A 22,882-nucleotide genomic window follows, 5' to 3' on the forward strand; every position below is an offset into this window, starting at 1 on the left:
GTGCACGTGTGTGTCTGTGTCCGTCTGTGTGTGTGTGCTCTTAGACTGTTGGCGCAGACGTGCTCAATCATTCACCTGCGATAAAACATTACAGCAACAATGCGACGTGCAATTAAAAAAAAAAACGAAATACACAAAAAAAAGCAACAGCAAAAACAAAAAACGCATGAAAACTGCGCTGAGCCGGTTGAGTCACCTGTCTGCTGTCGGCTGCGCTGTCAGCTGCAACATTGCGACGTCGGCAGCGACATCGGCTGGGAATGCGCAAAAGTCTAAAGTGCCACTTGTTATTGTTGTTGTTGTAGCGCTGTAAAGTTAAAGCCCAGACAGCAAAGCATATAAACAACACGCGCACACACACAGACACTGCAGTTACAGTGCCATGCACACACACACAGCCACTCGCACATTGTTGACATATTCGCTGTACATTTTAATTTTAGTTGATTATCTTTTTTTTACATTCAGCTTGTTTTTTTTGAATGTCTGGCATTTTGGAATTTGATATAATCGTAAACATTTCTCTTTTTTTTGTTGTTGCTGTTTTTGTAAATTGTTTTCGCTTTTTAGCCATTGATCAAGCTCACCTGACCGACCAGACTGACTCCGATCCCCAGATGGAGAGCGCCTTATCTCGTTGCTCACCCCATTCTCTCTCGATCTCTCTCTCTCTCTCAGTTTGCACTCTTTTTGTGCTTCTCTTCTGTCTGGGGTTTGTTTGTTTGTTTGGCCTCGCTTCGCTGTTCGGCTTTGATTATAACTGTACATCAAACAGCGGCCACCGACAAATATTTACTACACTGTTAATAGAGCGGCTGGTATGCTGATCAGGCAAAAAATATAAATCTAATGCGAAATGTGAACAAATCTATATTATTTTTGCTATGAGCTCAAAAATAAAAAGGAGTTTCATTTGCAAATTGTTTCAAATTTGAAATATTAACTGAACTGCATACTTGGCTTTTGTTTGCACACAATTCTTTGGTTGCGCAAGCAATCATAGAAACTCACAGAACACACGTCTCTTTATAGATTCGACGTATGAGTTTTTCTGTTTTTCTGTCTGTTGCGACCGTCAACGTCAACGTCGACGACGGCGGCGGCCTCTCTCTGTCTGCAGAGACACACATATATATGTGCATGTGTATGCGTGTGTGTGTGTGTGTGTGTGTGTGTGTATGCATTTATCATGGCTATTTAGGCATAGCATAGGTATAAGTATAACATGTCTGTCTGTGGGGCTGACTGGCTGACTAGTTGAATAGCTGACTGGCTAGTTGCCTGCTTGTTTTGTTGCTTTGTTTATCGCGCTGCTCTCCTCTGCGCTGCTCGTCCGCCCACACACACACACACACACACACACACACACACACACACGCACACACGCATATGAATGCCAGACGATATTGCGCATGTGTTGCTTGATATCGCTTAAGTCGTCTGCTATCTAGTCTAGACGCATACGCATTTAAACACTTACACACACACACACATACATATATACACATATATGTATCTAGAGAGAATGTTCATTGTTTCCACTTTTGTGGGCCACAATCAGTCACAAGTATCACAAAAGCGAACATTTTTTTTCGCCCGTATTTTTAGCATATTTTTATTTTATTTTATTTCTTGTGAACTTTTAGTTTTGAAAAATTTCGTAACGGTCTGTTTGTTTATATTGTGCACACTGTTATTTGTGAGTGTGTGTGAGTGTGTCTGTGTGTTGTTTTTGTGTCTGCCCAATATTATTATTATATTATTGCCAGACGTCTTTTGTGATCCGCAATTCGTAACAATTAACGGTTTTTTTACAACTCAAAAAATGTGGGTTTTAATACCAAAGCAGACTGAATACTTAATTTAAATTGTTATTATGAGAATTGCGTGACAAGTTAACTTAATATATTATTCATTTGCATCATGGAAATTTAATTTCAAATTGTATGATTATTTTAACATATTACGCATACGACTCGTTGACTCATTGGGAAAACAGAAACATAGCTGAAAAGGACTCCTTTATTATTACCAATTTAAGCCAAATATAAAGCTGAGCCTTCAAACAATATTTATCACATAATAAAAAATATGAAATGAATTTATGCCAGACATAAAACTAAGACAATATTTATCACATAAAAAAAAACTGAAATTATTGAAAGATGTTCGGACCCGCTGCTTATAGCAATTTACGACCGATATTAAGACAATATTGATCACATAAAAATATTTAATTATGAAAAAGCTTTTGAATTTAACAATTTGATTTGTGTTATTTATTTGCAGGCAACGTTCTGTTGATAGCCATTGGTGTCGCCGTCTGTTTGGTTTGTGGCAGTGTGCTGGTGATAACTGTGATTACACTGCGACGCAGCAGCAGCGGCAGTGGCAGCAACTCCTCCTCAATAGCAACAGCAGCAACAACGCGCCGCACACGCCACAACAACAAGCAACGCTCGTCGCAGCGACGCCGCCGCAGCAGCAGCAGCAGCAGTAGCAAAAACAAGAGCAACGCACCGCAATCAGCTGGCAGCGGTGGCAACTGGGGCAGGAGTGCGACGGGCAACGAGGGGACTGCCTTTGCTCTGGCCCTGCCACTGACACAGGCTCAAGCAGCAGCAGCAACAACAGCAGCCGCAGCCGCAGCAGCAGCAGCAACATCGCCAGCAGGAACAGCAACAACAGCTGCAACAACAACAGCAACAACAACAGCAGCAGCAACAACAGCAGCAACACTTTTGTCAAACGAGCCGGAACATTCTGTACCCGTAAGTAAAATATGAAATAAAACATAAAGGAATTACTCGAATTTAGAATCAAGTAAATCATTCTTCAAATAAGTAAAAGATCGAGCAGAAAATATGAATAAATCGATACTTTATATGTTATTTATATAATATAATATCTTATAATAATACTTTAGCTGAGTGCGAAAAGGAAGAAGACCCGAATTGGACTTAAGAATGAATGAATGTGAATGTGAATGTGAATGGGGGACTTCAAAAAAGCAAGCTTGAATTAAATTATTTGTTCAGGACTGAGAGTATTGGAATTTACCATAATTTTGGCACAAACTTTTCGGTTCTGTTGATTTTCTCGGTTCTTGAGAGAAGCAGAGACAGAAAGGGAGAGAGAGATATGGAGAGACAGAAATAGGAAGAGAGATACGCATGCAACGCGCAATTTAAAATGCAAAACAACTAAGAATACTCCACTCGCAAGAGCTCGACTAGCAGTTACCCTGAACCCAAGACTTCTACAATATATATGAGTACACAGAAAATAACTTGATAATCAACAATTAATCTCAAGTTTCTCAAGGTCAATCTAAAAAGTATGGGTGTCTAGAAAGGCATATCTTCAAAATTGTGGGTTGTATTGCTTTTAGAAATGGATTTCTATCATTATTGGAAACAAAGAAAGTTATCGATTATAATCAAATATATGAGAGCTTACTTGTCAACTTTAGAGTACCAAGAGTTTATAGATCGTCATGCTTAGACAGGCAGACAGACAGCCTGATCAAGAATATATATGCCTTCAGGGGTCGAGAGGACATTTCCTTTTGCCTGTTACATACTTGAGCACAACTTCACCAAACCTCCTTTCGTCATTTGCAGTGAATTCTCTGGGTATAGCAGGAGTGTGGGAGGGGGAGGCATATGTGAACAAGAACAAGGCAAAAGGCAAGTGCAAAGCGGAGACCGAAAAAAAAAAGAAAAAAGAAAAAGAAGCACAATGCAAAGACGACGACACGTGTCAAAAGTTTAGCGCAAACGTTGCTTTTGCTTTCCTCTTGCGTCTCGATTCCCTTTGTGCTCTTTACGTTTCTTCTTACGGTTTTTTTTTGCATTTGCCTCTCGGACAAAAAGCCCGCAGCCCGAACACACAGACACAAAGGGAAACACTTGTGTGTGTGGGTGGCTCTGAGTCCTTGAAGCAACAGCTCCCAGCTGAAAAACTGGCTGGCAGACATTCGAGTCGTGTGCTTATGTTATGTAACAGCAAGTGCTGGCAGATTTTGACATTTAGCTTGATTTTGAGGCAGGAGTTTAAAGCTATTATGATTGCTGGCTGGATTATGGAAATCACCAAACAATGACATGGCATATTTTAAAAAGTGAAGAAAATTAACAAATAGAATCTTTTTTGATTTGTTTATTTAATGAAAAAAACACAAAAGTAGATAAAAAGTAGCTGAAACTCAGCTAAATTTTTAAGGGGGAATTTTTTTAAAGCTCTTGCGGATACTTGATTACGGAAATTACCAAACAATGACTTTAGCATGTTTAAAAAAGGACAAAAACTAAAAAGAACCTTTTTTTATTTATTTAGAAAGGGAAGAAAAGTGAAAAATTACCTTTTTTTATTTATTTATTGCTTGATTAAGGAAATTACTAAATAATGGCTTCGGCATATTTAAAAATGAGATGATAAAAAAGAAGAAAAATAACCTTTACTCATTTATTTATTTATTGAATGTCAGAAATACAAAAGCAGATAAAAAGCAGCTGAAACTTAGCTCATTTTGGCAACTTGCTTAGCTCGTCAACACTGGCAAGTAAATCAATGAGGGAATTTGATTGCCTGCTGCTGCTGCTGCGGCCGCTGTTGCCTATTGCTTTGTGCCTTTTGCCTTTTGCGTTCTCTCCGCCTCTTGCCTGATTTGTTGTTTTTTTTTTCTTTTTTTTTGGGTCGTGTTATGCAACGTGCGAGACAGGCTGGAACGTGCGCCGTGTTGGCCATTATTATGGTGCAAAAGTATCTGCCGGATGCATGGCACGTTTATCTCAGCGAGTCTCTCTGAGTCTGAATTTATGCCTTAAATTTCGATCAATGGCCCCGATTTTCTTCTTCTTATTTCGATTTTTATTTTTCTGTGTTATGTCTTTATTGTAATGGGAGTAAATTGAATTTACTTGACTTTATATTGAAGACGATGGCCCTGACGACACCTGCAGCTATCAACTGTTAAACGCTTTCAGCTTTAAGCCAGATATAAATATGTACATTATGTAGTTAAGCCATAAGCACATCTTGATGTGGGAGAGGGGAATGCCTGCATTTGAAGACCAAAGCAATATGCCGCCAGCTAAAGCCACAAAAGCATAGAAAATGAAGAGGACGGCAAAGATTACGATGAAGTAGAAGACGAAGAGACGCTTGACAAATTATTGCTCGTTGTGCTGACAACTCAAACATAGTTGATTATTTATTACAAGCCTACACATACAGAGTTGAGTCTGTGTGCGTGTGAGTTCACATTGTCTTTGAAAAAAAAATACAGTGGTGTCTCACACATTTGGCAACTTAAAATAATTACTTTCTCTTTATTTTTTTAACTTGAGCTGCCTTTAAAAGACACCATAAAAGATGATAATATAACAATTTAAAAAAATTAAATTTAGAAATCAATAATTAACAGTTTGTAGAGTTCTTATTTCTTGTGACGCCACTGTGCACAGACTTGTATAAATGCATAAGAATAACTTCAAATGTGAACTTTTAAGCCGCCACTGTAAACACACAGAGGCACACACACTTGCATATCCATATGCCCTAATGCGATTTTGCTGCCTATCATCTGGGCATCAGCAGAGAGAAAGAGACAGACACACACACACACATGCATGCGTGACTTGACATTTAGAACAGAGCTGGAATCGTTGCGTGGGCGTCGTAACTGCCTTTGCTCGCGGCTGCGCTGCTGGGAGTCTAGCAGCAGCCGCCGCAGCAGAAGCAGCCAACGCAATAAGAAGAAACACAATTGTTGCTAATAACCCAAGGCGTTTGCCGCCGACTTTCGCAGACGAAGCGCGTTTTTGTGTGCGTTGTGTATTTTAATCGAATTTTATTTGCCGCCGTTAGCCAATGAATAATTCAATTTGATTATTAAATATATGCGTCTGTTCACACCAAGCCAAGACGGGAGCAGCGCCAGTAGCGGCAGCAGCGCGGCACGTTTCCATTATTACCGTTACATGTTGCACGCACACACGCAGCAATGAATCAAAATAATTAGCTTTACAGCATCACAGACACACACACACACAATTGAAGAATTGAAGAAATGAAGCGCAGCTTTTCTTTTTTTTACCGTTTGATCATTTTGCGTAACGAACTAGTTCGGGGGAACCTTCGTGGTGAATTGCCCTTTTCCGCTTCATTTTAATATAATTATCAATGTTTCAACGTACAAGAATTTCGTAATGTGGTTGCAACATTTTGATTAATTTTAATGGGGGCATTAGCAAAGCAAAGAACGTCTGGTGAAAAACGAATTATTTGCTAGATTTGTCATCTGTCACGTTCACTTGAACACATCAATCGGCAGGTAAGGCTGGGGGAGGAGCAGCAACTACAAAAACAAAACAAAAAATAATTAAATGTGGGACAGACACAGAATGAATCGTGTCAACGGGCAGAACACATACATATGCCTATTTATGCATGTGTGTATGTGTGCGTGTGTATGCCTAGGTTTGATCAGTACCGTTAGTCGGTTATTGTTGTTATTTAGTGAACATGTGCCTTTAATTGCTTAATGTACACAGCAACTTATAGCTGATCGCTGCAATTACCGTTTTGTTAATTAGTTTTGTTATTCTTTCTCAGGCTTTTCATTGCACTGGCGCAGTTGCCAATAAGAGTAATGGCGTTGCCACTACTGATCGATTTCAATTTTCGCGCCAGAGTTGCACTTTCAAATTGGTATGGATTTTAAGTGTGGATCAGCCTCTTTAATGGGTTATATGAATTTATATGAGGTTTTTTTTTAATAATCTAACACAGGTGTTCAATACCAAACGTTATGTAAAGTTAGCTAATTTTTAATAAAACAGCTTTTTGAATTTCCCCCGCCAATTGGCATATTGGCGCTGCCACCCATTGCTTGCATTTGCATACAGGGTTGTAATTCTTGCGGTCGTTCGCTTTTTGTTCTCTTTGCAAATGTGTATTTGGCTTTTGGATTCCAATTTGTTTATATTGTTTGTTTAAATGATGTCCAGCAACAATAAGATCACGACCAAAACACATGTCAAGCAGCGCAAAGAGCGGACAACATTTTCCCTCGCCGATCGTCTTGTGCCGCACGAGCTGCGCTCCGTGGATCAAATGACTTCGGCGGATTTCCGTCACGATTTCGGGGCGCATTTGGAGAATATGCGCTGCATGCAGAAGGATCAACAGCACATGCACTTCTTTCAAACGGCCATCGAGGAGAATCGTCATCTCTTCGAGAAACGCACGATTCTCGTCCTGAGCTGTGGCACCGGCACCTTGGCACTGTTGGCCGCCCAGGCAGGCGCCTCCACTGTTTATGCCATGGATAACTCCAATGTTACCGACTATGCTCAGTTGGTGGTGAAGCATAGCAGCTATGCGCATGTCATCCAAGTGCTCCACGGACGTGTCTCTGATGTGGAGCTGCCCCAGCAGTTGGATGGCATCATTTGCAATTGGATGGGTCATTGTTTGCTGTACGAATCGCAACTGGTGGAGCTACTGCAGGCACGAGATCGTTGGCTCAAACCCGCTGGCTTCATTCTGCCCGATCTGGGTGAACTTTATCTGCTGGGCGGGGCACATCAGCTGTTGAAGAATGATCGCTTCAATTGGTGGCTGAATGTCTATGGTTTCAATATGAACGCACTGCGTCGTTATTCACTGGCGGAGCCACGTTTTGTCAAGACGCATGGCGAGCAGCTGCTCACCTTGGCCCACAAAGTGCTCCAATTGAATGTGGCTACGGCTCGTGTGGAGGATCTGCAAATAGATCGTCAGTTTCGGTTGCAGGTGGAGCAGGAGGGTTACTGTGAGTGCTTTGTCCTCTACTTTGATGTGGGCTTCAGTCGTGCCCATCATCATCAGCCGCTCCAACTTAGCTGTAATCCCTGCCTGCGCACTCCACTCAAATCGCTGTGGTCGCAAACGCTCCTCTTTGTGGAGCAACCGTTTGTGATGCGTCCGAGTCTCAGCTACACGGGTCACTTGCTCTTCAAGGCTCTGGCCCAGGAGCAGCAGGCGCAGAAGCAGCTTAATCTGAATCAAATGCAAATTGAGATTGAGTTCTTTGAGAGCAGCGAGGATGGCACATTTGGCAGGCCATTGGTGCTCAAGCGCTGGCTGCTCTTGCCGCGCTTTCAAACTGCCCAGGAAGTGGTCAGCTGTCAGGATAAACAGCTGGCCGTAGACAAGCCACATTATAGTAGGAATCTGTTATAGTTTATGGATATCAAATCGAAGCAATATCAAATCTAATTTATGGTTTTCTTTCTTGCAGATGCTATCGGTACAGACGGCCGGCTGCGCGGGAATGGAGCGGCTTGGCGTTCCGACCCGCACATCGTTAGGCACACCACCCGATGAAAGGTATATATCTATATCTATAAATATATATATAATTTGTATACACTCACAAAAGCCCATCGCTTTGGACTATAGAAACTCTAAATTCCGAATTAGGATTTGCTTGCATTTAATACTAATAATGTTAAGAAATTATTTCTAAAAACAAGAGAATTCAGGTCGATTGTTTTTTTCTGAGTGTACGCTAGAGAAGTTCATTACTCTGGTATTATACTAATAAAGATTTGATGCTTCACAGGGATCAATTTAGATGTAGAATGCGCGTTGATGCGCTCCAAGCACGAGAGCTTCTTGCCGCACGAGGCGAAACTGTGATTCGTAACAACAGCAGCAGCAGCAACAGCCAGCAGCAGCAGCAGCAGCAGCAGCTGCAGCAGCAACAACAGCAACAACAACAACATCATCAACACCATCATCAGCATCATCATCATCACAACAATAAGCAACAACATTCCCACCATCAGCAACAACAGCAGCAACATTATCTGTACCAACAACAACAACATCGTATGACAAATCCGCCCCCCAGCAGCAGCAGCTACAATAACAACAACAATTACAACACGCATAATAGTATTAATCAATTTGGTGGCAGCAACAATGTGGCAAGTGGCGGCATTGAGGCGACCACACTGAAATATGGCAACACCGGCAGCGGGAGCAACAAGGGTGATTTGAGCACATCATCATCATGCGGCTCGTCGTCGGCATCGTCGTGTGGCTCTCTAAACAGCCACAGTGCGGATCATCATCAACATTACCAATATCAGCTGCAGCAACAGCAGACGCCCCGCTGCCCACATCATGTACCACTGCCGGACAGCGAGTACGGACAGGATCGTCATCTGCAAATACGCAGCAGCTATCAGGTGAGCGATGTGCAATCCCCACACTCAGCAAAGATAGTAACTAATACGATTCAATTATAGCAATCGGAAATCACACGCTCCTACACGAAGCCGCCGCCCAATAAGACCGTACGCGATGTGCCCGAACAGCAGATTAGTTGTAGTGCAGCTGCTGCTGCTGCTGCCTCCAATTATCGTTTGACAACGTGCGCAACGTCCACCTCCAACTCCACGTCCAACAACTCCATCAGCGCCGCCTCCTCCTCGTCGGCGGCGGCTGCCAGTGCTCTTGCGGCGGCAGCAACCAAATCCAAACCGAATGCCATAACAAAGTTCTTCTCACGCATCAGTTCGCCCAAGTCGCCGACGGGACAGGCGGGTACAACAACGCCAGCGTGCTCATCCTCACTTGCCTCATCCGCGTCCATGTCCTCATCAGCGTCCAGCATTCCCTCCTGTGTGTCGGCATCGTCATCGGCCTCCTCGTTGGCAGCGGCACCGCTTCAATCGCTGCCCATCTCCAATGCGGCGACCCTGAAGAGTACCGCCTGCAGTTTTGGCAGCACAACGACCACAACAACCACAACGACAACGCACGACTTGAATCCGAATCCGCATCTGCATCCGGAGCAGGAGGAGACGACGCAATAATTCCAATTGGAGTCCACATTTAAAAGAAGAAGGAAAAAAACACATCTGTTTCAAGAAGTTCGCGCTGGCACGAAAAGACTGTTTATTAGTCAGAATTTAATTTGTAAACGATGAGGAGGAGACACTAACTCACACACACACACATATACTACACACACACACACACATACACCCCATCACACACACACACACTTATACAGAGAAAGAGACACACTTTAGTTTTGTATCGTTGGGAGAAGTTCATTTCCATATATTGTCACATGCTAAAATATTTATACATATAAAGGATATAGACACAGAGAGAGAGAGAGAGAGAGGGAGGGAGAGAAAGAGAGAGAGTATAGGAACAGTACGGTACATATTGTATTTTGATAGTTTGAATATATAACTATAGTTTTAAACTAAAATCTATCTATCCCCCACCACCACCACCAAACTTTTGATTATATATACACATAAATATATGCAATATTTGTAATTTGTATGTTTTTTTTTTTTGGTTTTTAGCTGGAACACAGACAATTATTTAGTTCAATTAGAATATGATATATATATTTATATATATGTATATTTTTTGCCTTTGGTCCTAGACGAACAATATGTGGGTATGTATAGAAAGAGAGCGAAAGAGACGCAGAGAGAGTGAGAAAGAGGGAGGGAGAGAGATGTGTGTAAGTAATTAACATAATTAATCAATTTAGATGCAGTACCAGCAATTCCAATCAAAGCACTTCAACTAGTGGCATTATCGAACTATACTATATATATATATAGTATATATATATATACACAATTGCAATATACATACATACATATATATATATATATAACACACATAGTTTTTATGTCCAACTTCCAAAAAACGATAAGCAAAAAGCAAAACAACAACAAGGGGAATACCATATAGATTATTCCCATTAACTTGTCTATATACATATAATCATTGTATGGTTTCAATACTTACGATCCATTAAAGCATAACAATACAAAATTAGACGAAAACAGAAAACAGTAAACAAGCGAATCCAACTAGATAATTATTGATAATGATACTAAATAGTTGTTAAGCAGCAAGTCCTACGAGCCATTTTAGTAGTACTCGATGAGAAACCAAAAAAAAAAGAAAAAAGAAAAAAAAGTAGAAGAAGCAAAGGCATTGACTGATATTTTATATGATGTACATACAAATAATACTTAGCAGGGAAATCGGGGGGTCGCATTGCGTTTATAATAATTATAAATTAAACTAACTCCAGCCAATCCAAAACAAAGCTCTTCAAACAAAACGAAAAACAATAGCGAAAAAGCGATCAAAATGCACAATTTTAATTATTTATTTTTTTGGTTCTTAACATTTTGAATCAAGGCAATGTGATGATCCAAAATAAAAATAATAATAATGATAATGATGAAAAACAGTAGCCGAAAAAATACTCGAAACATTGCAAAGCGAAGAGTTCAACTAAATACTAGCGAAATTTTTAAATCGAAACAAAGGGCATTCAAAACAAAAAACAAAAAACAGAAACAAAAAGAAAAACAAACAAATGAAAAACGAAATAATAAATGCTGAAGGAAAATGCATACATAGTATATATAAAAAGCGAAATACATCATACTATATTAAAATTATTACTCATTATTGTTGTTGTCTCATGAATATAACATTGAAATCTAACAAAAACAAATGTCTACGAATCCTATTTAAACTTAATAGTGGGTAAAATACACTGTGAAAGTTGAGTGTTAATATTTCTTATAGATATAAGAATTGGTTACAAGCAGTGCAGGTAAGTGAGATATATGAATAAGCAGTTCATGAAAACTGCACTTCAGCAAAGACACAGCGGAACACAGTGCTAGTCACACGACTAGCGACAGTTGAGGCTTGTTCACAGTCATATGATTATTGCTTATTGATATATGCAGCTACTCACAACAGTAGCTAGGCAAGCAGTTCAGGTATGGATACACACTAAATCAAGCAGTAAAAACTATGTGTTATATATTAAAACTAGCTGATGCCCTTAATTATTCAAATACACATAGTAAAAGGCGCATTACTAGCGACAGCTATTGGTTTCCTAAACAAAAATGATAATTCCTATAGCTGTATATGCAGTTAGTCATAATAGTAAGTAAGCCAGCAAGCAGAGCTATTTGAACAAGCAGTACTGATTGCACTGCTTGTTAAAAAGAAAGTGGTTAACGCTTTTTTGAGTATCGTTCAAAGAAATATTGGAATTCCCAAGTTGACCTTAAACGCCTAAGAGCAAGTAATTCCCCCTTAAGGAATATGCCAACTTATTAAGCACTCGTCAGAGTGACACGCAAAAAATGGTATTAGGTGGAGGCGAATTGAAATTCTCACGTATTTCTTATCGATCCGCGCCTAAGAGCCAAAACGTATTCAAACGTTTGTAACTTAAATATAAATATAAATAAGTCTGCAGACAGGAGACAGTAGCATGTGTAGCGCTCGCTGAATAGTACGCTGAAGCACAGCAATTTACCAAAAATAGATTGCATTTTCGATGTGTCATTCAACAACATGATAAAGGCATTTAGCTAACTATAAAATTAAATACCTCTTATCGCGTTCAGATAGCGGCCGCACACCAAAATCGAATTAGTAACGTTCACAGAATGTCGCAAATCTATCAGAAATCCGAGGTTGCGGAGCGCAACGGTAAAAATGGCAAACCCGTTTGGATAATCTACAAGGGGAATGTCTACGATGTGACAGACTTTATCAAGGATCATCCTGGCGGCGATGATGTCATACTCGAGGTGGCCGGCAAGGATGCGACGAAAGCATTCAACAGCGCCGGACACTCGCAGGATGCGCTGGATCAGCTGAAAGAGTTTAAAATTGGCGAAGTGTCGCCCATCGATGAACAGCCAAGGCCACAAACAGCACCAGCCAAATCCGCACAGTCCACCAAATCCGAACTGCCAGAGGTGACCCAGGCGGAGAAGTCCAGCGGAGGTTTCCTCTGCTGCTGCTGAGCAATTGCTTATTGTGTGTGTTGTTGTTAGCTTTTATTAACATATAGTTCAGGTCGTTTTAGTATAGTAATTATTGTGGTAACTCTCTCTATGTCTCTCTCTCTCCATACCGCCGTGCATAACTAACCAATAAGTATAGAATAGTCTAAGAACAAGATCAACTTTTTGCGTAACGCAATAATGTGAATAAAAAGTTCACTTTACACTTTTAACGGGTTTTGGGATTGTGATCGGATCTGGACTCCTCCTCAACAAATTTGCACTAATATATTCGACTAATTAAATGCTGGCGTTTCCGTCTCCGTTTGCTCAGCTGGCAGCACGTGGCAGGCGGCATCGAACAGATCCGTGGAAAAGTTGCTCACATTGTTCACGGTATGATTGCGTAGATAGTGATAGAAGCGACTGGAGCGTCGCTCCAAACCAGCCCGCTGCTTCTCACTGCGGCAAATCGCACGCATCGCCGGCTCAAAGTCCAAGTAGCGGGCGCCGGAGGTGCGCAGACAACAGCTGCCCAGTTGGTCCACCAAATTGAGTCTAAAACAAGCAGAGAAATGTAATTGCAAGGTAAGTGGAGATGAGAAATCTTTTAGACTCACCGCTGCTCCGTCTTGTCAAACAGATTGTAGGCATAATCCTTCGAAGCCAGGCACGTGTTCACCGCTCGCTCGACCAACGAATGCGATAGCTGCTCGGCAAGATGCGACTGCAGGCGATCCTTGCCACTACCCTCCAGCTGCAGTCCACCAGCGTCCAGCAGCGCCGCCGTCGACAGATGCTCATAGAACGTGGCCAAAGTTTGCAGCGGAGCTGCATTTTCACTCTTGCTGTGATTGTGGTTGGTTGTTGTGGCATTGTTCAGCCACGCCTTCTTTGGTGAACACGACGACTTGCGCGATTTGCCACCACTACGTCTCGCTGCTGCCGGCTGATCCGCCTGCTGCCGCAGCAACGTTGAGTGCCGCAGAAACCCGCTCAGATTCAAGCGCAGCAGGCGAAAATCAACTGGAAATGGTATAAAATATTGGACATTCTGTGCGGTTGTATAAAACTCAAAGAGACGCTGATGGATGTGCACGCCATCATCCTGGAGAGCCAGTGTTGGGGATTTGTTGGGTGACTTGAGTGCCTGGGGCAGCAGTCTCGCGGTCGCCGCATCCCCTCCGCTCTGTATGAAGAACTGCAGTTCCATGAGAGTTTTGCGCAAATTCTGATTGTTGTACAGATAGAGCGAGATCAGTTCGTCCAGCTCAATTGGGCAGTTCTCCATGAGGGCGAGCACGGCGAGAAATCGAGAGATGTTCAATGCATTCGGCGATTGAAAGTTGATTTTATTCTGTTGCACCAAGCGCTGGAGATGCGCACAGTTCGGATCCGTGGCGACAATGATGACGGGTCGCTTCGAGCTGGCGGCGAGCGTGTAAATCGCATCCGTGAAACCAGCATCAGTATTCTCAAACAATATGTCCGCATCCTCGATGAGTATGAGGGATTTACGCACATCATCATCGCCAGCGGCGTGTTGTGGCCGCTTGGCCGCGTTCTGTTGCATCTTTTGTAAGAGTTGTTGTGTGCGTGCCGCACCAGCTTTTGCCTCCTTCCGTATCTGATGCGATTGCGTCGCCTCCTGCAGTTCCTGCACCAGTTTCTTGCCCGTGCGTCGCATGCCCGCATTTATCTCGAGCACATTGAAGTTCATATCGTTGGCCAGCGCAAATACTGCATTCGTTTTCCCGCTCGAGCAAGGACCCAGCAGCACCATTGTGTTACAATTGATGCCCATGGAACTGGAATCGTGGCCAAAGTCAATGGAGCCGTCGTCATCCGTTGGTGTCTGAGAGTTGCGATGGCCGGCACCATTCCAATTGGAGAGAAAGTCACGCAACTCCTGCACTGGGCTAAGATTCACCAGCACCTGTTCGAACAGCAACGGTTTGTATTTCTCTGTGAAGAGCAGCTCGCCGTTGGGTGCCAGCGCCGGAGGCTTTGCCTCCTCCTCCTCTGCCGCCGCCGCCACCGCAGCTTGCAGCTGTTCCATGGAGCGACGTGTGCGTCGCGTGACCACAAACGATTCACCCATCGGTTGTGTATCCTGCGCTGCGTCGATGGCACTAAAGTGCCTGTACTTCTCACGCATCTGATTGTAGCACTTGAAGGTGGGAAAACGCTCGAAGATGCTCTTCCAGCTCTTGACTATGGAACGCTTGTTGTCCAGCAGTGGCAGTGGGCTAAACACAAATCTTGTTGACTTCCGCTTGGAGTTTACAAAATCAGAGGCAGTGCAGCTGGTTATGCTGCCAGGGCGGCATTTGCGTACCGTTTCCATGTGATCCTCCTGCTCATGCTCCGCACGCCACTTTAGAGGCGCAACTAGAGCTGGTTTCGTGCTGTCTGCTCCAACGTGCGCTATGCGTGGAAACAGCTCGTAGTTGTCCTCGTAGTATTGCTCGAAGCAGCGCTGACGCTGCTGCTCCTGCTTGAGCTTCTCGGGCACACCCGAGTGCAGAAATTCGTGGCGTGCACGCAACGCTGTCGGATCGAGACAGGGTTTGGGCAGCTGACGCACAAAGAGTGGCGCCAATTTCTTGGGCGTCATTGCCGGATTGCTATCATCCAGATTGATGATCTCAACGGAATCCGAAGCGGCTTCTTCAACTGGTTGCTTCGCTGCTTTGGTGGGACTTGGCTCCAAGTCGTAGTCGTAGCGCGCCTTTGTGGCACACGAGCGTCGCGGGCGACCCGATGAAGTCGTCACTGCCACTGGCGTGTTGAGCACAGTTCTGCTGCCCCTCGGCCGTCGTCGGGGCGTCTCTGGTTGCTGCTCGACTGCATCCTTTGGCGACACCACCTTGGGAAAGTAGCCCAACAGGCTGTCCCGTTTCTTGGCCAGCAACTCAACTGCATCATCTGCAGCCACTTTGCCACCATCTGCCACAGCATCCACAGCAACATCCGCACTGAGTCGTCGCGTGCGAGGGCGTCCTCGTGGACGCTTCACTGGCGCCGATGAGGTTTGCAGCTGCTGCTCCACATTCTTCTCGGGCTGCTGGGTCGTCAGCATTTTCTTTAATCTACAAGTGGACTCGGTTATATTGTGTAGCCTAAGAATGTATCAATAGATCTTACCTTTTGGCTCGCTGATCCATTCGCTGCTCGATATACTCGCCACGTGCATCGTCTGCAATGCGTCGCTTGGCGGCGCCCTTTTTCTCATTCCATTCGTGCAACATTTGCTTGCGTCGTTTCGTTTGCGGCGTCGTCGCCAACAAATCACAATCCGTCGCCGTCGCCTGCTGATCTGGCGGTGACTGTTGCCCATTTGGATTTGTGCCCAGAGGGCGGGCATTGCGTGCATTCATCATCAGCTCAAAGACATTGGTGGCCATCACTTTGGGTTTCTCCGCTTTCTCGCCAGCCTTGGCATCAAAATGCTTGATGATCGTCGGCTGATTGTGCTCGGATCTGACTGGAGTGGTGCTCTTCAAGGGATTCGCATTCGATTTTCGTTTGCCTTCAGCAATTGCTGCAGCTGCTCCATTCTCACGTTGCGCGGTTTTCTCGCGCAGCACGTGGCGATCATTGTTCACTGTTGTTGTTGCTGCTGTTGTCATTAGTTGTTGTTGCTGCTGTGCCTCTGCTTCTGCTTTGGCAGCGCGTCTTTTCTCCTCACGCTTTCGCTTGTGCTTCTCACGATGCTTTTGCTTGACGGAGTACAGCACCTCCTCCATATTTTGTAGAATCAATTTGGATTTGGCGCTGGGCGGTGCTCTCAATACGAATGGAGATGTTGGCGGCTCCAATACATTTTTTGGTGGTGTGCTTAAAGTTGCTATTGCTGTTGCAGTTGCAGTTGTGGTTGTTGTTGTATTCTCACTTGTAAGACAATTTACATCAGTCATTTTTGTGGCGTTTCTCGCTTTTTTTACATTCGTACATAGTGTGTGTGTGTGTGTCTCAGAGTGTTATGTGTGAACTGTGTGACTGTATATATGTGTGTGTGTGTGTATTTGGGTATGTGCGTTCAACAATTGGCAAGCAAGTTGTAAATACAAAAGCCAAACTTATAAAATTGCAACAAAGCGAGAGAGAGCGAGATCTACATACATAAATAAACAGTGAATGTGTACCTTGTTTTCTTGCACACGCACACACAACTACATGCATATATATATCTAAATATATATGTACACAAAACAAGCACGCGATTTTGACACACACTTATCGGGCGTTCTTTAGTTTTGGATACATCTCGGGTGAATCAAAAAATAGGAATTCTGCAGATAACGCAAGAGGCAAAAGCAATAAGCAGAAAATGGCGCGAAGGTTTCACAACACTACGCATACACAACACATGACTGCATTTTCGAGGCCATATCGATACGGGCAGCATGTGTTTGTAATCGATTAAATATGCACTTTTCAGCACTATTTTTGCAGATTTGACGTCACAGTGGAATTGAATTTATATTTCGATATAATGCAGATAATACACCAAAATTGTTAGTTTGTGAAATAATTGATTCCCATTTATTGACGTTTTGTTTTTTAAATTTTTATAGTCAAAGTTGAATTTTGTAACAAATTTGCTACAGCACAACTCGTGACGTGCTTCGCAAAGAGAGCGATTGAAATACGGAGAGAAGGCAGTTTAACATAAACAACATTTTGAGGGTGACGTTGCCTCAATTGGTGAAATACGCTGCTAGATAAACAAAAAAAAAAATAAATATATATATATATATATATATAGAAAAAATAAGCAAAGGAACAAAGAAGAAAGTTAAAGTTAACAGCGAAACAATGTCAAATACGTCGAGTTTGAGCAGCTATGACAGTGGCAAAAATCTGCGACATTCTGCAACCGATGCAACCGATGATTATCCGAAATCCATTGAGCTGCTGCGGCTACGCTCGCAAAAGCTGGCGGTGCGATTGCAACAGACGCAACTGGAGATGACAGCGAGGCAGCAGCAGCAACAGCGCAACTCCGAGCAATCGTTGGCTATGCTGATGGGTGTTCCCCTGCCGGCAGCTGCTCCAGCAGCTACTGCAACTGCTGCAAAAACAACAACAACAATCACTGCCGCCACCCAGAATAATAATCATGCTTACTCCCTGCCAGCCCCTCAGCGTTTGCCCATGCAACCAGCCGTACTGCCAATTCAAGTGCAACTCCAACTTGCAGCACTAACAAAAACTACAGAGTCAGTGGCTGCCTTACAGGCTCCAGCTGTGCCGGGGGTGAGAGCGAAGCGCAAGTCGCGCTCAAACCTCAAAGCGGAGGTGGACGCGCTCAAGGATCTAATCAAAAAGTTAACAGTCTCCAATCCGGGAGTTAAAGCCCATGCCCAGCAGTTGATCAGTCAGAGCGAGGTGCTTTGCCAGCTGGATGGGCTGCTCCCGAAACCAAGCAATGGCTGTGCGCGCGCCCCAGCTGCAGCTCCTGCCACAGATCCTAACTATCGCCAGCAGCTACAGACGCAAGCCAAGCTGCAAAAACAGCAGCAGCAGCGCCCTGCTCGTCGTGAATCCGAGTTGTCCAGCGCGAGCAGCACCAGTGAGGCAGGCGCCGGAGCAACATCATCATCAGCTCAGCAGGACGAAAACAACTTGACGCAACGCAAGCGCAATCGCAAACGCCGCAATGGCAAGAATTTGACAACTTCCCAGATCAGCGAACTGGACGCAATGCGTGTTTACATCAATCGGATTGTGCAGCAGTATGTTGGCGGCGAGGAGCATTCGTTGACGCCTGAGCTGCGCTTTGAGGGTGACTTTGGCGACTTGGAGTCGCATGCCAGGCGACTCGTTTCCGCCGGCTATGGGCGGATTGTGGAGGCTGAGATTCGTGTGAATCGCAAGAACAATCGACAGGCATTCATCACGATGTCAACGGATCGAGAGGCACTCGATCAGGATGGCATGGTCATGTTGCCGGTGGCACGTCGCTATGCCTTCGAGGGTGATATTGTCCGTGCCTTTGTCCTCAACGCAGGTGCAGTTGTCACCAAGGCAAGCGAACCGCGTGCAGGACGCATTATTGGTGGCAAGCCATCGATTTCGTTGGGTGAGTAAATTGAGTCACTAGCAATCAGCAATCTAAGCAACAGATTTGCAATCACATTTCCCATTCATTTCAGGTGACAACGAGGAGCTCTCGGAGGAGGAGTCCGAGTCACCAGATACCGAAGATGACAATGTGGCTGTTATTGCATCCGATAACTGCCCCAAGGCCTTCGTCATAGCGATAATTAAGCAGACGGAGCTGCGTCAGATCGTTGGCAGCATCTCGTTCACGAATCCCACCAAGCTCGGCGACGATGAACTCTTCTATAAATTTCGACCCTTTGATTTGCGTATGCCAATGGTTTATATAGCGCAGGCCAGTTGTGCCATTCACATTGGCGATCGGAAGTCGGATGAGGTGTGTGGATTGTTGTATGTGGCACACATTCTCGAAACGGATGCGAATGGACATTGCATAGCGGATTTGGTGCAACCGGTGGGCCGTGTGGGTAACTTAGAGGATGAACTCAAGGCGATACTCTTTCACAATAATCTCCGGGATGTGGTGCCGTTTGAGCAGCGGTTCAATGAGATGTATGCCCAGCCAGCGGCGCCAGTTGGCGAGAAGGATCTGGTGAATCGTCGGGATATGCGCAAGCAATGCGTCTTCACAATCGATCCACTGACTGCCAGGGATCTCGATGATGCGCTCTCCATTGAGCAACTGGACGAGAATAAATACCAAATTGGTGTTCACATATCGGATGTGTCGCACTATCTGGAGGAGAATAGCGAGCTGGATAACATTGTCAAGAAGCGTTCCACATCGATCTATTTGGCCAATGAGGTCATCCACATGTTGCCACAGCCGCTGTGCTTCCGTTGCTCCCTGCTGCCCGGTGAGGATAAATACGCCTTCTCCGTGTTCTGGTACATGGATGCCAAGGGCAAGCAATTGGATAAACCAGTTTTTACACGATCGGTGATTAATTCGTGTACACAATTCGCCTATGAGCATGCCCAAAAGATTATCGATAATCCCGGCGAGCAATTCACTGCTGATGATTTTCCCAGCATACTCAATGGATTCAGTGTCGAGGATATTGTCAAACGGGTGACCTGGTTGAATGCCATTGCAAGGAATATGCGCAGCGAGCGCTTCGTCAATGGCGCTTTGACCATCAACAATGCCAAGGTGCGCTTCAATCTGGATCCGCTTAGCGGTGAACCCATCGGGTTTGAGCTGGAGAAGCAACGCGAGGCGAATCACATGATCGAGGAATTTATGCTGCTCGCCAATCAGGCAGTTGCTCGCTTTATCCACGATGCCTTTCCGAATATTGCCATTCTGCGCCATCATCCGCCGCCGTTGACCAAATCGCTGAAAGCCTTGCGCGAGAAACTCCTCTCGCGGGGCTACGATCTGGATTACAGCTCCTCGAAGAGTCTGCAGGCGAGCATGCAACGTTTGTGCAACGAGGCAAACGATCCCGTTGCGATGACCGCCTGCCTCAGCCAGCTGCTGATGAAGCCCATGGCACGCGCCAAGTAAGTGCACTCAATCCCTCACACTCTAAATATGATTAATCTCTGTTGCCCTCTGTTGCTTGCAGCTACTTTTGCAGCGAGGGCAAAACTGAGGCATCGGATTTGTGGCATTATGCGCTATCCATTCCCATCTATACGCACTTCACCAGTCCCATTCGACGCTATCCGGACGTGATGGTTCATCGGTGAGTTCAAACTCCAAATATAACAAGAGCGAACGTTGCAGTCGGGCGTAACCGACTACGAAATACCCAGATACCATAAGTAATACCAGCTGACAACAGGTATCAAAGCATAGGGTGGGTATAGCCCAGAAATACAGATATTTGAAGGAGATTTCTAGCAATCTGCCGTCCACGTTTGCCTTTAAAATTGGGGTGGATGTAGACTTTAGTGAATTTTGGGAGCGGGTGTGGGCGTGGAGGAGTTTCATAGTAAGCTTCCTCCCAAGTTTGGTAACTGTAGTTCTTAAATTGTGCGAGATATGCCGATTTATCGATTTGCGACTACCGATTCTTATCGATTTACCACTTTTTACACTTGATCTGAAGCGGACACAGACCAGTATATGTAATAAAATATTATATACAATGTATCTAACTTTAATTCACACGCTTTCCATGCTTCCAGTCTCCTTGCTGCTGGCCTCAACTACTGTCCTGCGCCTCAGCGCTCCACCGACGAACTGCATCAGTTGACCAAATTGGCCAATGATCGTAAATATAATGCCAAACTGGCTGGCGATGAGTCGGGCAATTTGTTCTTCAAGCGCTATGTGAGCAATCGCCAGGCGATCTATATGCGTGCCGTTGTCATCGAGATCTTTCAGCATATGATGAATGTGGTCACCTTGGAATCGGGCCATGTGATCAGCATCAACTATAAGATGCAACGTGTTCTTATCGATACGCACAATGTACCTAATTTTATTATGGTTGCGGAACGCAATTTGCAACAGAAGCCAACAAAATTGGAATTGCTATCGGTGATTCCAATTCGATTAATTATTTGGGATGGCAAATTAACGGGATTTCTGCTCTCTGCCGAGCAGCGTTTGAAGGGACCCAGCATGGAGCAACCGCTGAAGGATAACAAAAAGAAACAACAACAGCAGCAGCAGCAACAACAAAAATCCCAAAAACAACAACAAATCTGCTAAAAATTCACACTTGGAAAATGCTCAAAGGCAACAACAACAACATCAAACACAACGTGTTTTTTCGCTGCGCAGAAGCAGCTCCTAAGTGTGAGAGTGAGAGAGAGAGAGAGAGGGAGAGTGAGAGAGATGGCACACACACACATGTACAGTGATCACACTTTCTCTAATTTGATTTTAAATTTTGCATTCAATGCATTTTCTGCGTGATGGACAAGTGCGCAAAAATTAATCGACTTCTCGAATCGATAAACAAAATTACAATTTCTTTCAAAATTTTTTAAATACATATTTCACTTTTGAGTCCAAATTTACAGTGAAAAACTTGATTATTTTACTACTACTAGGGCCTGTATTTTGTTTTTATATTGCACTGTTTAATGCAAAAATGTTAGTTTGCGATGTTTGATTTGTTGCACAGTGTGTTGAATGCTCACACAACAGAAAGCTGGCTGATATAGTAAACTTCCAGCAGCGACACCTTGTGGAAAATTAATAGAACTGGCTGCGTGCCGAAATCAATTCGAGAGAACTCACCCAGTTAATATAATACTACGTTGAGTTAAGCGAAAATAAAGGTAACAAAAAATGTATTCAAAGTTAATTTATTAAATTTGTAAGCAAAAGAATTAAAAAATTAAATAATAAAATTCGGCAATTTCAAGTCGATATATCGATACAACAATACCCGCACGGCGTGCATATCGATAGAATGGAGAGCATAACAGAGCTACAGTTTGATGGTCTTGCTCACAGTTTGAGTCGCATTGCTTAAGTTCTGTCGTTCGGTAAGATTGATTCGTCCACCAATTATATATTTATTTATATGTGGAGAAGAATACAATAATTAAGTACAAACCGAAACAGTGACGTGCACCCACACAATATACAGCTGGTGAAATTATAATGGAATAATTAAATGTACGGCAGTTGTCATCGTCCAATTGAGTGCTTCACTGTTACGGCAAAAGGAAAGCGCAAATGAAAAAATATATACACACAGGCAGCAGCAGCAGGGCAGGCAGTCAGGCATCAGGCAAAGGGGCAGAGAGGAGGCAGAGGAGCAGCAGGCAACAAGGGATTGTCGCTGGCGGCGCATGCTCCTCAAACTAATTCGCGCGAAATTAACTATTAACATTTAACAAATGTGTAAAGTGCGTGAGTGTGCGTGTTTGTATGTGTGCTTATTAATTATTTAAAAAAAAAAGTGCAGACAGCAGGCCAAAATATTGAAGGAGCGAGTGAGAGAGAGATGGAGAGAGTGGTGTGCGGTGTGTGGCAGGGGTAAAAC

At 43.9% G+C, this 22,882-nt stretch overlaps 6 protein-coding genes across 6 annotated transcripts in view; 5 read left to right on the forward strand and 1 right to left on the reverse strand.

Annotated features, from left to right (window-relative positions):
- The window catches only part of LOC116806488, a 60,342-nt gene extending 57,378 nt beyond the window's left edge, over nt 1-2,964 (forward strand). The window contains exons 2-3 of the mRNA XM_043215404.1: nt 2,290-2,556; nt 2,927-2,964. Of these exons, the coding sequence (XP_043071339.1) occupies nt 2,290-2,556; nt 2,927-2,964 (305 nt within the window). The remainder of the gene's footprint in view (nt 1-2,289; nt 2,557-2,926) is intronic.
- Nucleotides 2,965-6,943: 3,979 nt separating this feature from the next.
- LOC6558354 (protein arginine N-methyltransferase 1) lies at nt 6,944-8,679 on the forward strand. The gene is made up of 3 exons (XM_032742728.2): nt 6,944-8,212; nt 8,288-8,376; nt 8,612-8,679. The coding sequence occupies exons 1-2, from the start codon at nt 7,003-7,005 to the stop codon at nt 8,371-8,373; spliced, it is 1,296 nt and encodes a 431-aa protein (XP_032598619.1). The 5' UTR covers nt 6,944-7,002; the 3' UTR covers nt 8,374-8,376; nt 8,612-8,679.
- Nucleotides 8,680-8,882: 203 nt separating this feature from the next.
- On the forward strand, nt 8,883-9,872 carry LOC6558376 (putative GPI-anchored protein pfl2). The gene is made up of 2 exons (XM_043215500.1): nt 8,883-9,242; nt 9,303-9,872. Exons 1-2 carry the CDS (start codon nt 8,883-8,885, stop codon nt 9,870-9,872), a joined length of 930 nt encoding a protein of 309 aa, XP_043071435.1.
- Nucleotides 9,873-12,518: 2,646 nt separating this feature from the next.
- Nucleotides 12,519-12,881, forward strand: LOC122322599 (cytochrome b5 type B). Its single transcript, XM_043215501.1, has one exon. The coding sequence runs from the start codon at nt 12,519-12,521 to the stop codon at nt 12,879-12,881; it is 363 nt and encodes a 120-aa protein (XP_043071436.1).
- Nucleotides 12,882-12,899: 18 nt separating this feature from the next.
- LOC6557943 lies at nt 12,900-16,854 on the reverse strand. The gene is made up of 3 exons (XM_001983317.2): nt 16,008-16,854; nt 13,481-15,952; nt 12,900-13,418 (listed from the first exon to the last, which is right to left on the reverse strand). Exons 1-3 carry the CDS (start codon nt 16,778-16,780, stop codon nt 13,157-13,159), a joined length of 3,507 nt encoding a protein of 1,168 aa, XP_001983353.1. The 5' UTR covers nt 16,781-16,854; the 3' UTR covers nt 12,900-13,156.
- Nucleotides 16,855-17,612: 758 nt separating this feature from the next.
- Nucleotides 17,613-22,184, forward strand: LOC6558258 (DIS3-like exonuclease 2). Its single transcript, XM_001983316.3, has 4 exons — nt 17,613-18,948; nt 19,022-20,435; nt 20,501-20,620; nt 21,066-22,184. The coding sequence occupies exons 1-4, from the start codon at nt 17,682-17,684 to the stop codon at nt 21,592-21,594; spliced, it is 3,330 nt and encodes a 1,109-aa protein (XP_001983352.1). The 5' UTR covers nt 17,613-17,681; the 3' UTR covers nt 21,595-22,184.
- Nucleotides 22,185-22,882: the final 698 nt, after the last annotated feature.

The sequence above is a fragment of the Drosophila grimshawi genome, unplaced genomic scaffold (genome assembly GCF_018153295.1).
Source record: "Drosophila grimshawi isolate 15287-2541.00 unplaced genomic scaffold, ASM1815329v1 contig_44, whole genome shotgun sequence".
Classification (NCBI taxonomy): Eukaryota; Metazoa; Arthropoda; class Insecta; order Diptera; family Drosophilidae; genus Drosophila; species Drosophila grimshawi.

Coding starts and splice junctions, on each gene's coding strand:
- LOC6558354 (XM_032742728.2), top strand. CDS start 7,003: ATGATGTCCAGCAACAATAAGATCACGACCAAAACACATGTCAAGCAG. Junction 8,213..8,287: donor CGTAGACAAGCCACATTATA/GTAGGAATCTGT, acceptor TCTTTCTTGCAG/ATGCTATCGGTACAGACGGC.
- LOC6558376 (XM_043215500.1), top strand. CDS start 8,883: ATGACAAATCCGCCCCCCAGCAGCAGCAGCTACAATAACAACAACAAT. Junction 9,243..9,302: donor AAATACGCAGCAGCTATCAG/GTGAGCGATGTG, acceptor ATTCAATTATAG/CAATCGGAAATCACACGCTC.
- LOC122322599 (XM_043215501.1), top strand. CDS start 12,519: ATGTCGCAAATCTATCAGAAATCCGAGGTTGCGGAGCGCAACGGTAAA.
- LOC6557943 (XM_001983317.2), bottom strand. CDS start 16,780: ATGACTGATGTAAATTGTCTTACAAGTGAGAATACAACAACAACCACA. Junction 15,953..16,007: donor ATGGATCAGCGAGCCAAAAG/GTAAGATCTATT, acceptor GTCCACTTGTAG/ATTAAAGAAAATGCTGACGA. Junction 13,419..13,480: donor TTTGACAAGACGGAGCAGCG/GTGAGTCTAAAA, acceptor TGCTTGTTTTAG/ACTCAATTTGGTGGACCAAC.
- LOC6558258 (XM_001983316.3), top strand. CDS start 17,682: ATGTCAAATACGTCGAGTTTGAGCAGCTATGACAGTGGCAAAAATCTG. Junction 18,949..19,021: donor CAAGCCATCGATTTCGTTGG/GTGAGTAAATTG, acceptor CATTCATTTCAG/GTGACAACGAGGAGCTCTCG. Junction 20,621..21,065: donor CCGGACGTGATGGTTCATCG/GTGAGTTCAAAC, acceptor CCATGCTTCCAG/TCTCCTTGCTGCTGGCCTCA.